Genomic DNA, 16,759 nt, shown 5'->3' on the forward strand with positions numbered 1-16,759 from the left:
ATCGCTTTGGCTATTTAGAGTCTTTTCGGTTTTATACAAATTTTAGGATTATTCTAGTTCTGTGAAAAATGCTTTTAGTATTTTGATAGAAATTGCATTAAATCTGTAGATTGCTTTGGATAGTATAGACATTTTAATAATATTTGTTCTAATCCATGAGCATGGAGTGTCTTCTATTCCATTGCTTTGTATCATCTTCAGTTTTTTTCAGCAGCGTTTTATAGTTCAAAGTACAGGTCTTTCACCTCTTTGGTTAAGTTTATTACTAGATATTTTATTATTTTTGGTGCAATTATAAATGAGATTGTTGGGACTCCTGGGTGGTTCCGTGGTTGAGTGTCTGCCTTCGGCTCAGGGCATGACCCCAGGGTCCTGGGATCGAGTTCTGCACTGGGCTCCTTGTAAGGAGCCTGCTTCTCCCTCTGCCTGTGTCTCTGCCTCTCTCTCTCTCTGTGTGTGTGTGTGTCTCATGAATAAATAAATAAAATCTTTTCGAAAATAAATAAATGGGATTATTTTCTTAATTTCTCTTTGTGATTTATTATTAATGTATAGAAATGTATTGGATTTCTCTATATTGATTTTGTATCCTGTGACTTTACTGAATTCATTTATCAATTCCAGTAGTTTTTGGGTGGAGTCTTTAGGGTTTTCTATATATAGTGTCATGACATCTGCAAATAGAGAAAATTTTCTTCTTTACCAGTTTGTATGCCTTTTATTTCTTTTGTTGTCTGATTGGTGTGGCTAGGACTTCCAGTACTATGTAGAATAAAAGTAGTGAGAGTGGACATCTTGTTCTTGACCTTAGGGTAAAAGTTCCCAAGTTTTTTCCCATAGAGTATGATGTTAGTTGTGGGTTTTTCGTGGATGTTGTATAATAATGTCATGTAAGTGGTACCATCCAGTGATTCCATTTCTTTACTCACTTCAGTGGTCTTTTGATGGTTGGCATTCTCCCTACCTACCAGTTACTCATCGAGTAGCTTTCAACTGCTTCATCAGATAGCTGCCATATACTCAGAAAATTGCATTTGTTGAATGCTGATGTTTTACTTGTCATGGTTTTAAAAAGTTTTGTTTTCAAAAGTTGAACTAAAGTTATTAAACTTGGAAAGGTTTAAGTTTAAAGCACAACACAATTTATTATAGTTTAATATATCATTGTTAATATGCATGTTTATCCATAAACTACCATGAAAGTCTCTTTTTTGAGGACATAAGCACTGGTAAAGTAAAATTGTTACTACTGTTGATTAGTTCAATATTTTATGTTGCTCCCCAAGTCTTGCTAATATTTCAGCTCTTGGTTTTATGTACATTTATTACTTTTTAGACTCTATATTGAATGCCATAATTTTTCTGAAAACTTTCTCAATTAAAATTCTGATTTATTTTTCAGTTTTTTGTATTTTAGAAAAACTAGAAGACATTGGATTGCTTATAGATTACAATAGATTATAACTAGAATAATTATTTTTATTTTTGTGATGCTTTATGGTTATTTGATAGAATAGTTCTTTCATATGGCCTGTTGGTATAGTGCCTATTTTATAGGAAATGAAAATTAAACAATTTGATGGTATAACCCCCAGGGTCATACTAGTAAGCAGTGTTCTCAAGATTTTATCCATGTCTTCTCGTTTTGATTTCAGTTCCCTTCTTGATGTATCATGCTGCTTTATTAACATACAGTGGTATTTTCCATGAGATAGTAGTTAGGTTAGGTTAGTATTAGTGTGATTTTTTTTTTTTAATATGAAAATCAATAGCCATTGAAGAGACAACCTCTTAACTTGTTCTGTTTATTTATAGGATCTTGTTTCTCTCTGTAATTTCCATAACTATGATAATCTGAGACACTTTGCAAAAAAACTTGATCCTCGAAGAGAAGGTGGTGATCAAAGGGTAAGCAAAATTCTTATTTAGATTATTATGATTTTTCTAAGAACATGAGATTCACCTGTTTGAATAGAACTTTGTTAGTGGCCTCATATATTTGCTGATCACAAAGGACTGTACACAAATTGTTGACATTTTTATCCTGGAAACAGTGATAAAGATATTGTTTCATTTAAATTTCAACTGGTTAGCTTAGCAGCAGTGTTTCCCTCCCCACCACCCATTTTCCTATTTTAAGCGATATTTTTAAGAATTGATTCTGTTAAAAAAATAAAGAATTGATTCTGTTCCAAGAAAACATTAGAAAGTGCTACATGCTATTTAAAAAAAAAAAAAAGCCTTGTTTTTACTCTTAATATTTGTTAGCTTATAGTCTTGAAGTTTATTTTGATGTGGATGGATATATAAATGGAAAAGGATTATACTACTAGTGAATGACCTTTGAAAGCCACATAGTAAGTTTTATTGGCCACTATAGTTGAGATACTTTCCTATAAAAAATGTTTAATGCAGAATTCTTGAAACTCTTACTTTAAACTAATATTGTTTATCAGTGTGTTTGGCTTCATATTATTGCATATACCTGCTTTTTTAGAGCTGATATTTAAGAGTTGGGACTTAAATTTTAGGAACAAGATTTTTTTGTCTTCATAGTTATTCACTGGAACAAGGACTTGTTTTTGAGTTTTAATTAAATTCCTTTACATCCCATCTATAAAATGTTTTATAGTAATAAATACCTAACTAGACTTGAAGCTAATAGAAATAGAAATTATTTTTAATGCATACCAAGAAAATTTTCCTATTGTTAGTTCCAATCAAAGTAACTTCTAACATATATGAGAATTATGCAAAGCCAAAAGAATAGAAACTTCCATGAGAGTCAACATGAGTAACATGGAACAAAACATCAAATGGTGGTGGGTGAAAATGTTAACAGATTTTAATAACATTCATTGAAAAATGCCGTTTTATAGCTTGGACCTTTCTTCACTCAAGTGCACTAATAAATTATGTATGTTGCTTGAACAACTAGCATTCCTTTGGACCATTGGACTATGAAAGTCTCCAACAAGAACTTGCTTTAAAAGAGACAGTGTGGAAAAAAGTGTCACCTGAGTCAAATGAGGACATCTCTACAACTGTAGTATATAGAATGGAAAGTCTGGGAGAGAAAAGCTAAAGAAATGGGTTCTAGTTTCAGAATGTTCTTCATTTAACCTTTCAAACATCTTTAGCTTTTTGCATACTATAAATATTTATTTGAGTTTTTTTTGTGTTCTCATCCTTGGGTGCTGGAGCCATAAAGCTTTTTAATCTTTGTATAAAGATAATAGATTAAAAAGTGGATTTGTTGGTCTTTAAAAAAGTATTTATAAATAAGTAAAGCATATTTGCTTTATCTTTAATGATGCAGAACGGAAAAATTCCTTTAAATTTTTCATGGTATAATTAAAATTTTAACAATCTTCATTTTAAAATATTAACAAATATGTAATTTTTGGTTCTAAAACCCACACATTGAACTCATAAGTTTCATTACATTTTGTTTTTTCTTTCCCAGTTTTACAACTGACATAATGTCTGTAGGAGCAATAGAAAGTTATTTCATTGCTAAATTCAAAACTAAAAAGGCAAAATTAATCCCAAATTATTTAATATAGCAGTAGATCATAAAATTAGCTTAAGGTTTACATTTTATGCCATTTTTTAGTGATAGATTGGCTTTAAATTTTTAAAACTTCATTTTAAATTTTATGAAACACTTTAAAATATAATCATGTCTTTGCTTTTTTTACTTTGCAATTCTTCTTTGTTCTGTCAAAATTGTCATGTACAGGAGTGTCTTATGTTACTAAAACATTCCAGCCAAAGAATCTCAGAAGTAAGATAATGACGTTTCACTGTTAAAAAGCTATAATGGTTACTCAGAAGGAGCAACAGTGAGTGTCTTCAAGTGAAATGTTTACCTGAACAATTTTATTTTCGTATTATCCACATTACTTTTTCTATGTTATATTTAAGTATGAATGGTGAAATCTTGGGTTTTAGCTTTTAATATTTTTATTATAATTTCACAAATGCTAATCTTTTATGATAAATTATAACATCTCAAAGTTAGCTTTATTTGAACTCTTAGAGTACTTAAATGAATTCAGTCTGATAGTAGTAAGTAAGCTACTAAAATGTTAGATCTGAATCCTTTTGTTTGGTTATAAAAATGCAATATTGAGAATCAAAACTTGTTTTTAAAAGGATTATTTTGAATAATTTACAATGTTTAAAGTTTGTCTTGGCAAAGTGGTTGTAAAATTCTGTAGGACCTATTCACACTTCTTCCTTCTTCCAGATATCTCTGCTTTTTCCCCACAATTTCTTTATCATAGCTGCAAGGAGTTTTTTGTTTCTATTTTATTTATTTTTAAGCTTAACAGATTTTGGAGGGCAGTGATGGTCTAGAAGGAGAACTTGATAGTTTTTAAGTGTCATGGCAAATATGTGATAACATCTATGAAAGTAAATAATGTAGTAAAAAAGGTTTCACTGAGTAATTTAGATACTGTTGCAAATATGCAGAAAACTTGATCATATGATGTCTGGTGTTTGGGGACTATGACATTAGAAAAAGAAGTTCCCTTCCAAAGGTGTTGGTTAAAAGCTTTTTGGGCTAAGTTAAGTATTAAATTTAAATATTTAAATATATGTTAAGTTTTAGAGGATTTTTTCAAGGATTTATGGTTACTTGAATACATCTCTAATGTACAAATGCATATCTCACTGGATGCTTCTGGTTTGGTTTGGCCATTTATAGAGCAGTGGGTTTTTTTTTTTTTTTTTTTTTTTAAGGCCTTGCTTGTTTCTCCAACACCTTTAAACAGTATCATTTGTACTGTGACTTCCACCAGAGCCATTTGCAGTTTGGGGAATGTCTTAATTGATAGATCAGAAAAAAGGCTTTATTTTTCCTTTATGCTCTAAAGTGTTAACTTTTACTATTTGGAGAGTGGTTTTACTTTATAAAATGAAAATTTAATGTTTCCCATTGTATCCATATGTATAGATTTCAAAATTATGTTGTTAATTTATGGTACTTATGTTGGTAAAGAGCAAATGCACACTTAACAGTGAAGTAGTATTAACCTAACCTGTGTGTATAGAATCTTGTGAAGGATGAGCATCCAGAAATTTTGGGGGTATCCATATGGAAGAAGGGGGAAGGTACTGTGAATAGGCCTCCAAACTTTACTTAAAAAAAAAAAAAAGAAGAAAAATCTTTGCCAGATTTAAAGACATTCTTTTAAATTGATTCCTTCAGTATTTTTAATACCTTTTCAAATAAAGTTCTTGAAAAGTACCCAGTATTGTGGATTTAACATTTCATGCCATTACTGATTCTTGATATTCAAGCATTTAGGAGTTAGCACATCTGTTTTTCTTTTTTTTTTTTTTCATTATTAACATTTCATTTGAAATGCATATCCTTCCTGAATTACTTTATTTTTAGCATAAATGTTGTGCATTTTATCCTTAGTGTTTGGATTAAAACATTTGTGTTATTTAGCTTTCTTTCATTTGCTTTGTATATTTAAAAATGTACCTTTTATTTTCAAGTATGCCTACTTTTTGTATTGTACAATAAATTTATTTTAAGCTGATTTTATTGTTTTTTTTTTGTTTTGTTTTGTTTTTGATGAAAGCAACTCTAGCATTTTGAATATAAAACAAGTATTTGGAATTTTAGCATAAAAATTTCTTTTATGAAGATACTATTAAAATGCTTTATATTTTTAATTCTGAGGCTGTTGAGATATTAGAAATACTCAAGGGCTTTGATTTTTTTTTTTTTTTTTTTTTTTTTAAGCAAAGTAGAGTTGGTGGGGTTTTTTGAGGGATAGGTTGCTTTCCTGTTGGATGTACTAGAATTATTTGAATAAAGACTTTCCTCCCAAATTTTTTTGGGGTGTTGTTCCATTTGACAACATAAAAAAAAAGTATACCCTATTTACTATTTCTGCTTTCTGAGGAAGAGTATCACTGATTTTAATGGACTCTCAACTATCTGTTGTCCAGCATAGGAAAAATATATTGTTAAATAAAATGAAGAGTATCAGTCATACTACTACTATAAAATTGTCATTCACAGAGTTATGTTGAGTGCAAGAACTATAATATAGAAATTTACCTTAACTACTTTTTAAGGATTTAAGGAATTTAATTCATTTTTAAGGAATTTTTCAGAAGGAACTTAGTTCTTCTGTATATTTACACAGCATAGTTGGTCAAATATAGTACAGTTGACTCTCAAACACAGGGTCGAACTGCATGAGACCACTTATATAACTTAATTTTAGGCCAGTACTGTAATGTATTTTATCTTCCTTATGATTTTCTTAATGACCTTTTTCTTTCCTAGTGTACTATGTATGTTTTAGTGTACTGCTTATATTCTTGGTCAGTGTAGGCTGTTAGTAGTTAAGTTTTGGGGGAGTCAAAAATTATGTGCAGATTTTCAACTACACAAGGAGCCGGTATCCCTAGTTCCCACCACAACATTGTTCAGGGTCAGCTGCACTTTTCCACCCCAACATTGTTCAAGGTCAACTGCACTTTAAATATTTCTATTTGATCAGATCTATCATTTGCATCCAGAGATATCCCAAATATATTAGAGAATTTTAAAACTATTTGAAGGGGAAATACCATTGTTTATAAGAATTTGTATTTGTGGGATTTTTGATAAAATTCTTTGGGGGCTAGTAAATAAGGAGTTCAAGTGTCATAATATATTCAATATGTAATGATTGCTTACTTTTAAAGATACAGTTGGAATTTTTTGTTACTATTTTTAATCCATTTAAAGCAAAGGGAGAGGTGACTCAAAAGATCTTGGTGATCTTGGTCTGACAGTGTAGAGTTTTATAGGCATGCATGTAATGTGGAAAGAAACACTGATAGATACCGGTCTGTATCCTGGTAATTTATGTGTAATGTGTGGGTGTTACATGTGTATGTTTGTAAGTATATATATATATCTGTATATGTCTGTCTATCCATCCATCTATCCATTTATCAGTCCATCCATCTTCTGAAAATTAGCAGCAGTTCTTTACACATAGTGTCTTATGTATCAATGGTTCGTTGCTTCATTCCTATCCCAAGTTTTGTCATAGAAGAATTCTTTTTAATTTATTTTTTATTTTTTTCATAGAACTCTTAACGTTTTTGCTGCCCCCACAATTTATAAAATATAACATATTTCCCTTGTTAAATTTAACTCTAAAAGATTGTGATTCCTTTTGTTGTGCCATTCACTACCTGCACTGTCAGGGCAAGGGGGTAACAGTATTGGGAAACTCTGTAAGAGGCAAAGGAAGAACTATAAATTTCATGTGGAAGTTGAATTTAAGGCAGTCTCCAAAATTTTTTACATGGAAGGATTATATTCAACTGAAAGTAATGTACTCATTTTGAACACCTTATGTAATAGATTTATTCCAAAAACTGCACAATTTTTATATTTATTTTTTTTAATTTTTTAATTTATTTATGATAGAGAGAGGCAGAGACATAGGCAGAGTGAGAAGCAGGCTCCATGCACCGGGAGCCCGACGTGGGATTCGATCCCGGGTCTCCAGGATCGCGCCCTGGGCCAAAGGCAGGCGCTAAACTGCTGCTCCACCCAGGGATCCCCAATTTTTATTTTTTAAGAATGTGCTTTGCTATTCTCTTGTGAAAATGTGGGTGTTTGTTCTAACTACTCTTAAATTCTAGAATGCAATTTTTAAAAAAGGGTAGCATGATTTCTGCCTAGTTCCTTTACTATTTTATAGTAAATGTTCTGTTTACATTGTATAATAAAACCAAAGCCAGATGTTGGAGATACAGCTGCTATGATGCATCGTGACCTATCCTTCAGTTTTCACCTAGATTTATTCAGAAGAGACTTTTACTTAGTGTTTTTTGCATTCTCTGTCATGGAGTTCAAAGGCAAAATAAAGCAGGAAAATATATTCAAATAAACTAAGTTCAACCACTTTTATTTCATATTGTAGCATAGTTAAAAACATTTGTTTCTTACACAGATAGAAATGGAAGGAATTTAATTGGACTGGGAGAGGTTCTGTTACCCCTCTTCTCTCTTCCCTGCCCAAGTAGTTTATCAAAGTGAATTCCATACAGACCTGAAGAAATTTAGAGTTCTACTTAGTCTCTTTTACTTTAGTTTTTAAAACTACTATAAAAGGCATCTTAGAGGGACGCCTGGGTGGCTCAGTGGTTGAGCGTCTGCCCTCAGCTCAGGGTGTGATCCCACTTCCGGAATCGAGTCCCGCATCAGGCTCCCCGTGAGGGGCCTGCTTCTCCCTCTGCCTGTTTCTCTGCCTCTCTCTGTGTGTCTCTCTCGAATAAATAAATGAAATATTTTAAAAATAATAAAAATAAAGGCATCTAGAGCAAAATCTGCAACATAAAACAGCTGGCAAAAATGACGTTAAAGGGTCCTTAAATATAGAAAAGGTACTTACTTTTTAAATAGAAGATGTTAAGGAGAATGATCATAAATCCTTAATGAAGTGATTCTATTATATTGTAATTTTAAAATGTTCTTTATATTTTGAAATATGAAAGATTATTAATTTTAAGGTTTACTTTACCATTTGTTTTGTAGATTGTAGTTCCACTTTAGTGGTCTTTATAAGTTGTAGCTGTAGAGATTTTTAAGATCAGCAAAATGGGGGACCCCTGGGTGGCTCAGCAGTGTAGCTCTCATGAATAAATAAATAAAATCTTTAAAAAATAAAATATGCCAAATGTATAATTTGTTGATTAAACTTTGTTTAAACTTTTGTTGATTAAACTTTTATAATGGCTTTCTAATCAATTAGATTAACCTTTAACCAAAATGAGTGATAGAAAATAGCACTTGAGTGTACTGCCTTTTTTGGTGGTGTCTGGTATTTTTTGCATAAATTTTTATTCAGAACTGTTGTGTATGGGATAAAAAAAGAACAAATTATGATTCTTGGTGCCAAATGCTGTGATGATACAGTTCAGTTTGGAGGTTCACAAGAAAAAGTAATGAAATGACAAGTTTTGGCAATTGATCTCATAACACTGTTATTAGATTTTCAACTCTAAATCTCATTTACTAAGTCAGAAATATTTAGTTAAATCTCAGTGATAAAGAACGACTTGGTATATCTACTTTTAAGCCAAATTTTAATATCTGAGGATGTGAGTTTTCTGGACATGGTATTATTAAAAATATTGTTTTTTTTTCATTATTTACCTTCTGAAATACTTCCAATGCTAATACCCCAGATGATTGAAATTATCTGTCAGGAAGGCTTAGCATTTTCTTTTTCTTTCTTTCTTTCTTTCTTTCTTTCTTTCTTTCTTTCTTTCTTTCTTTCTTTCTTTCTTTCTTTTTTTTTTTAAAGATTTTATTTATTTGACAGAGCGAGCGCACAATCAGGGCGCGGCAGGCAGAGAGAGAAGGAGAAGCGGGCTCCTAGCAGGTGTGGAATCTGATATAGGGCTCCATCCCAGGACCCTGGGATCAGGACCTGAGCCGAAGGCAGGCACTTCACTGACTGAGCCACCCAGGTACCCCTGGAAGGCTTAACTTTTAAAAGGAAAAGTTCTTGAACAGTTTTAGATTTGTTTCCATATTAACATGTCTGGTAATTTTTGTTTATATAATGAAAATCTCTGTCCCGTAATTCCACTTTGGAACCCTGAGTTACGGTTTTAGTTCATATTCTCTAAACAGCTGAAGAATTTTTTATTTTTAAAACATAGTTCAACCTTTCTAGATCTTTGATGTTCTTTCATTTATCATAATCTCATAATATTTTAGAATTTGATAATTGAGGGTCACCAGGGTGACTCAGTTGTGTCCAACTCTTGATTTCGGCTCTGGTGTCATGATCTCAGGGTCATGAGATCAAGCTCCAAGGTCGGCTCTACCCAGGGCATAGAGCCTGCTTAAGATTCTCTCTCTCCTACCCCCTGCCCTTCCCACAGTTGCACGTAAGCAAGCTCTCTCTCTAAGAAATAATATAAATAAGAATCCCATAACTGTGCTTGAAAGTTAAATAAATCCTAAAGTTTATCTGGTGCAAACTCCGACTTCAGCCAACCCCCTTTTCCAGATTTCTTAGCACCTTGCTTTCTCAGTTAACATATGTAGAATATTTTTTTTCTCTGTCTTCATGGAGTTTGGTCTGTTTTGTGTTTTGTTATGACAGCCGTTTGTTTATTGGTTATTTCTAATGAAAAGCATAATTGGCAATAGTTAAAGTGACTAAGTTATTTGGCAAACTGTCCCATCAGTGTTTGTTAAAACTACTTAATTGTATTTTTCTAGTAAACAGTCTTATGCCACAATTTATAAAGACTAGTAAAGTTAGAAGTGAATGTTACAATTCTAAATATAAAACATTACCCTGGAACCTTTGAAAGAAAAGTAAGTGTAGCAAAAATGTGATTCTAAATATAGATGTTGCACCATTTGCTTTTTAAAAGAAGTTCCTTTGGGGTTAGGTTATATATTTAAGTAAAAAGGTCAAATAAGCAAAAGGTTATGGGAGTTCTAAACAAATGTTTTCTAGAAGAAAAAATCTTTTTCTCTGCAAATTAGCTTTTCTCAGCACATACTATACAAAATATCTAGCTTATTTCCTTTATTTTTAGTTTACATATTGGGATCTCTGGGTGGCTTCAGAACAAGGCACCTCATTTGTCAGTGTATTATTCTATCGTGTATATTGTCCTTAGCACCATTTTCCATTTCATAGTTCTGGATTGATTGATTTTTTAAAGGAAACTTCTATTGCTGTTCTTGAAAAGCATTACTTTTTAAAAGCCTTTGTTGACTTAGAAATGTTACAACTTAAAATATTATTTTTAAAAAAGTATGAATTTCTTCCCCAAATTTAAACTTGGCTAATAGGTAGCTCTTTTTCCCACAAGTTTATGTAGATAAAAACCTGAACTTTTAGGAGACTGGCTCTTACTGAGTATAATCTGCTTGTTTTCACATTATACTTACTAAAGTAGAATGGCCTTGAAGTACTCCCATCAGTTATACTAGTATAACTATTCATATTTGGACTATTCCATTGCAAAAATCAAATTGAAATGATAACTGTTAGCCTTTCGTTAAACTTCTCTTTCTAATTACTAGTTTTCATGATTTTGTATGTGCCTTTCACAAATCATCACTAAGGGGCAATTATTACAAATTATCCTTTGAGGGATTCATTTAATTCCATTAAATGAGATTAATTATGTTGTATAAAACCATGATGTAAATTATTCATTGGACTCCATCCACATTTTGTTGTTTTGTTCTTTTGCATAGTCACTCACAATTAAAGATCCTAATTGAAAAATTCAAAGTATATTAATTTCAAGTATTCTTTTTTAAGCTTTTTTCCCTCATAACTCATTTTTGGCTGAAAATGAGGTGACATAAAAATTATGTCAAAGTTACTCATAAAAATGGGGTTTCATTTCAAGCCTTGTATTGCTGATATGTTCATTTCCAAATCTTGTTGACATTTGCTATTCTAGGGTTTACTTTCTTTAAAAAGTTAAAAACATAAGTGTTAAAATTCAAACTTTTTTCATTATAATAAAGTTTGTTGGTAATTTATTATTTTACCTTCAACTTTGAATGCATACATCTGTGTGTCCAGGTCTATGCACAAGATTTATAATATAAATAAATAAATGAACTAAATGATGTTTCTACTTCTAATTGAAATGAATGTTGCAGTTTTTGAACAATGAAAGTTTATTAACATCTCTTGATGAAATTATAGAACAAGTGATTTTGTTAAAATTCTATGATGACTAATACTAATAACCCTTTTAAATCATTCCAATAAAATATTCCTGCATTAATGTCTCTTCTTTTTACCTAAAAGAGAAACTTTAGAGAATGGTTTTAAGGAGGTGGGGAAGTAAAGCTTAACTTTCTATTGAGGGGTTTGTGAAGTGTTTCAACTAAAACAGGATATTAAAACAAAACTTTTTAATAATAGTATGTATGATTTTTTTTTCACCTGAAGGAGAAACAAAGGAGAAAGAAAACTAACTTGCTGTTTTTAGCCAAGTAATAAAAACTTGAGAAGCTTTAATTTTTATTTTGTCTCTGTTGTGCAATTTTATTTTACATCCACCATATATGTCTGCCACAGAATCAGCACTGCTATTTATTTGGTATTCCTTATGTTTTGGGCTTTGTCATGTATTAGTGCATTTACCTCATATTTAGGGACTCTGGATAAAGGGCTGTTGCTATGTTTGCCTCTTGAGTTTTGTAGTTTTTGCTTTGCAAAAATTCCCATTCATTGCTGTCATGAATTTTAGAATTTTTTTTTTAGTTAAGAATTTGCAATCTTAAAAAAAAAAAGAGTTTGCAATCTTCTGCAAAAGTTCTTAATAGATTGAAACTTGTGGTTTACCTAGTGTTTTTTGGACTTAAATAGGATCAGTGAATACTGGAAAGTTGGGGACATAGAAACCTAATGTGATACAAGGCATGAAGTTTTTTTTTTTTTTTTTTCTGGCATGAACTTCTGATTCTTGTTTTCTAACTTAAAAATGCATATAAATTTTCTTCTCTGTTACCTACTTTATTATTTTTTAAAACATAGTATTTACTACAAGTTCTGACTTTTTCTCCAGAGTTGGGGTAAAATTGGCTTCAGGAACATGTACCATTCTCATTCATTTTAACATAGACAGTAATGGTTAGTCTTAATCACAGGCTTGAAGTTACCATTTGTTCCTAAAATTGGCAGTGATTTTAAAAAGGATGTCTCATTTATACCTGCTGCCAGAGACCTTGGAAGTCTAGAGTTCCTGTCTCAGTCCCTTATCACAAGAAGCTTAACCGATTAAGACTGAATATACAGTGATGAGCCCTCCAAATTGTGGGCCAAAATTTAGATAATCTGTTTGCTCAGATCCTGCAGTTTTCTGTAGACTTCCCCTTTTGCTTTCAGTATCAGTAAATTTCAGTCCGCTCTAGCAACTGCCCAATACACCACCAGCAAAAACCTGACATCAAATCTTGAATAGCATGACTTTTAACCAGTGCAGTGCTTTGAGAATTTTTTTAATCCTTCTAAAGTCTAAGTAGGAACTATTATTACCTCTATGGATCTGTATAGATCTTGTAAGTTCCCTAAAATCACAGAACTTTTATATCTATAGCATTAGGATTTGTACCCAGACAGTTTTGCTTCCAGAGCTCATTGTTTTGACCATAGACTATATTATTTCCCATTGCAAAATGTAAGTGGAGCAACTTTTGTCTCCTTGTTAATAAAATTGGGCTATTCTATGGGAACATAAGGACAATAACAGTTTCAGAGTGCTTTGATAGAACAAAAGGAATTTCATGTCAAACAAGGTTATCCTGTAATAATTTCAATTTTCATTGTATGTAATGCAGGCAATGTCTCCATCACATGTCCCCAGTATCCTATGATCGTCATATGTGCATGTATTTATTTCATTCATAGAGAAGAACTTTCTATTTCCAAAGATACTTTTTTGTGATGGGAGGTTATTATTGGCGGGGGGCGGGGGGGGCCTTTCAGCAGACAGCACATTTGTTCTAAAATGTTTGTGTAAGTGGGAAAGTTAAGTCCAATATTACTTAACCACAGCAGATAACAGATCAGCCCTAAATACTACAGTGAAATCGTTTTTTAATTTAGCTTTCTTATAAGTGCTTTTCATTACTTAAAAAGTTTCCTCGTTGTATATTTCTACAGCACTAAATATAAATTGGTATATTAGCACTAAAAGCTGATGTTTGTTGTAACTCTTTAAAACTTGTAAGATTCATTTTTAAATCGTTTTAAATCTTTTTGTTTGTCTCCTCTAAATGTCTGTCAGCTAACCTTAATTTTAAAACTTTTGTAAACTGTGACTCCATAAAGCTTTTCTTAAAGCTCAGTTGTAGGGGTTTTCATTAATCTTACATAGAAGAATTCTATGATCTGGAACCTTAACATCCAAAAGTGAATTTTTCTTCGTTCACTTACTTTTAGGGTAAAATGTATTTTGAGACTAGAATGATTCAGTGATTAAAAACAAAACAGTTTGTATTTTCATCTACCATCATTTGTAGTTCTTGTATATGTGTTTTATTTTAATAAGGTTTGAAACAAAATCACAGAAACATGCCATGTGTACTGGAATATGAAGAAACACAATTCTACTATTAAATTATATCTAAAAAATGAATTCTGCCTAATTCTAATGCCCTTACTCAGGGAAGCTGGTAGTAAACGTACCTATTTTCCAATTAAATTGTTCCTCCAATATTGCTTTTATAATTAGTAGGATACAAGAGTAGTCAAGTAGTTCCTTCTTTATATGATGCTGCTCATCCACTAAAGTGGCTATAAGAAAAGTAGGATTGTTCTGGTTTCTAGGCCTCCCAATTAATTATTATTAGCCCCAGTTTACTTAGTTAACAGCTTTTCATTTATAATACCAAGAATTTTATTTTCCTCTTGTGTGAGTTTTTTTCTCTTCACTTCAGGTAGTACATATAGCTCACCTACCAATATGTCTAATAGATCCCGCTATTTAAGTGCAAATGTGTAACTTTTCCTTTTTTTTTTTTTTTTGCTTTTTTCCTACTAAGAACTAGTTGTCTCTCCATATTTCACAGGTTTTTGTTTAAGCAGCACACAATTAGTTTAAGATATTTAGTAAATTTAAATTGATGGAGTAGTTCAGATTTTATAAAAAATAGCTTTAGCATTATCCTATTGTTCATTCACTAATTACTTCTTCAACCAATATTTATTTGTCTCTTGCCTGTTACATGTTAGATACTGCAGAGTGCTTAGGATGTGTGGTAGTGAATGAGTGATCAAGCCCTTGATGTTTGCAACCTAGAAGGGGATGCAGGTCTTGAATAACTAATAAAATAGCTAAAATGGTAATAAGTGATTTGTTCAAACTGACCCATTTAGATCTAGAATTTTTTTTTAAATCTAGAACTTTTTAGCTTATTAAGGAGGTGAGACGGTATATAGCAAATGGCACTTTTTATACACCTATACAATAGACTTCATGAGATGAATGTACAGTGTAGTTAAAGAACATGCACACTGGTCTTCAGTAAAACTTACAATGTTTTTTTTAAGAAATACACGAATATAATAAATGACAGAAAAGTACAAAGTGCCAGCAGAGGGTATAGCAAAAGACTTCATTTTGTCTGGATGAATAGGTATGGTTGGTTTCCCCTCAAAGGTGATAATTAAGTTTTGAATGAGTTAGAGGAAGGGTGAGGATTATAGGACAGTCTGCCTTGGAGGGACAGGAAGGAGCTCATTTGTAAAAGTGAAAGCAAAAATGATAGAAGAGTGAGGCAAAGTGAATGGAGATTGGCAAGATCACATGATGTAGGGTACTGTGTCCTAACTTTAAGGTACAGAATCCTAGGGCACAACCTCAGAGATTGGTTTAAGCATCTACATTTTTAAATAAGCACCCCAGGTGCTTCTGCTGCAGATAGTCCCCTGAACACAGTTTGGGAAATAATTTACATAGGATCTTACACACCACATTAAGAGTTTTGGACTATGTAAAATGCAATGGGAAACTTTAGGGCTTCTAAGAAAGGGGAATGACATGATTTGGCTTTAAAACCCTGCTTTGTGGGCAATTGATCAGAGGCAGACAAAAGTCGAAGTTCTGGGCCTCAGGTGGGACGTGATAGTGGCTTAGAATAGGGAAATAGACATGAGAAAAGTGAGCAGGAGACACATACAGGAGATGCAGTTGGCAGCACTGAGTGGTAGCATTTGGTGGGTGAAAAGGAGATGTCAAATGGACAACCAGGTTTTAGTATAAGTGATAGGGGAGATGGAGCTGTGTTTCTAAGATAGAGAACACCGGAGAAGCAAACCTTGGGAGTACGGGGAGAAATTAATTTTGATTGTTTAACAATTAAAGGGTATATTTGACTAAATAGATACCAAGAGGATCATTAATAGGGACTTAGATGAATGGGGTTATTTTTCTAATATAACAAGTTGGGGTAGAAAATCCAGGAAGTGTGCCAGCAATAAGATATACTTAGGCTCCAGCCACCCTTAATGTGTTGACGTTAGGCCTCCTGCCTGTCCCCTTAAAGTTACAAGGTAACTGTTCACTTTAGCCTCACTTGTGTGGTCAAAGTGGAAGAAGAAAAGGAGGAGGGATACCTAACTAAGTCAGACGAGTTTCCTAGAAACCCATCTGACCTGTACTGACCACAGCAGCAGCTACAAGACGATCTAGGGAAGGATTTTTAGATGCCACATCCTGTGCCTAACTAGCAGAGATTCACTTAGCATGAATGGGGTAGGAAATAGGTGATAGGTAGGCACTTGGCAGTGTGAGAAAACTAACTTCTATTTGGCGTATTTGTGAGATTCCCAAGTAGCAATGTTGGGGTATCAGATGTAGGCCTAAACCTTAAGAAAGTGGTCCCCGTGGGAGAGTACATTTGAGACTGTCAAGCCTTGTAGATTGCTCCAGGAGACAGTGCAGAATGAGAAGGAACCTTAAGGAACTCCCATTTTAAAAGTAGGATAGGGGGCACCTGGGTGGCTCAGTGGTTGAGCATCTGCCTTGGGCTCAGGGCATGACCCGGGGGTCCCGGGATCGAGTCCCACGTCGGGCTCCCTGCAGGGAGCCTGCTTCTCCCTCTGCCTGTGTCTCTGCTTCTCTTTCTCTCTCTGTGTCTCTCATGATTAAATAAATAAAACCTTAAAAAAATACAATAAAAGGCTAGAACAGTAGGTCTCCCACTAGGGAAAAATGTCCCATTAGG

General features: G+C 32.7%; 1 protein-coding gene across 4 annotated transcripts in view; it reads left to right on the forward strand.

Annotated features, from left to right (window-relative positions):
* The window catches only part of GLS (glutaminase), a 75,170-nt gene that overhangs the window by 43,553 nt on the left and 14,858 nt on the right, over positions 1–16,759 (forward strand). For 2 of the 4 annotated variants that reach the window (XM_055344964.1, XM_055344967.1), the window contains one exon: positions 1,816–1,908. In XM_055344964.1, coding sequence (XP_055200939.1) covers positions 1,816–1,908 — 93 coding nt within the window. Of the gene's footprint in view, positions 1–1,815; positions 1,909–2,879; positions 5,559–16,759 lie in introns of those variants that run through there. The other 2 variants (XM_055344965.1, XM_055344966.1) reach the window with 2 other exon arrangements.

Source organism: Nyctereutes procyonoides, unplaced genomic scaffold (genome assembly GCF_905146905.1).
Source record: "Nyctereutes procyonoides isolate TBG_1078 unplaced genomic scaffold, NYPRO_anot_genome, whole genome shotgun sequence".
Lineage (NCBI taxonomy): Eukaryota > Metazoa > Chordata > Mammalia > Carnivora > Canidae > Nyctereutes > Nyctereutes procyonoides.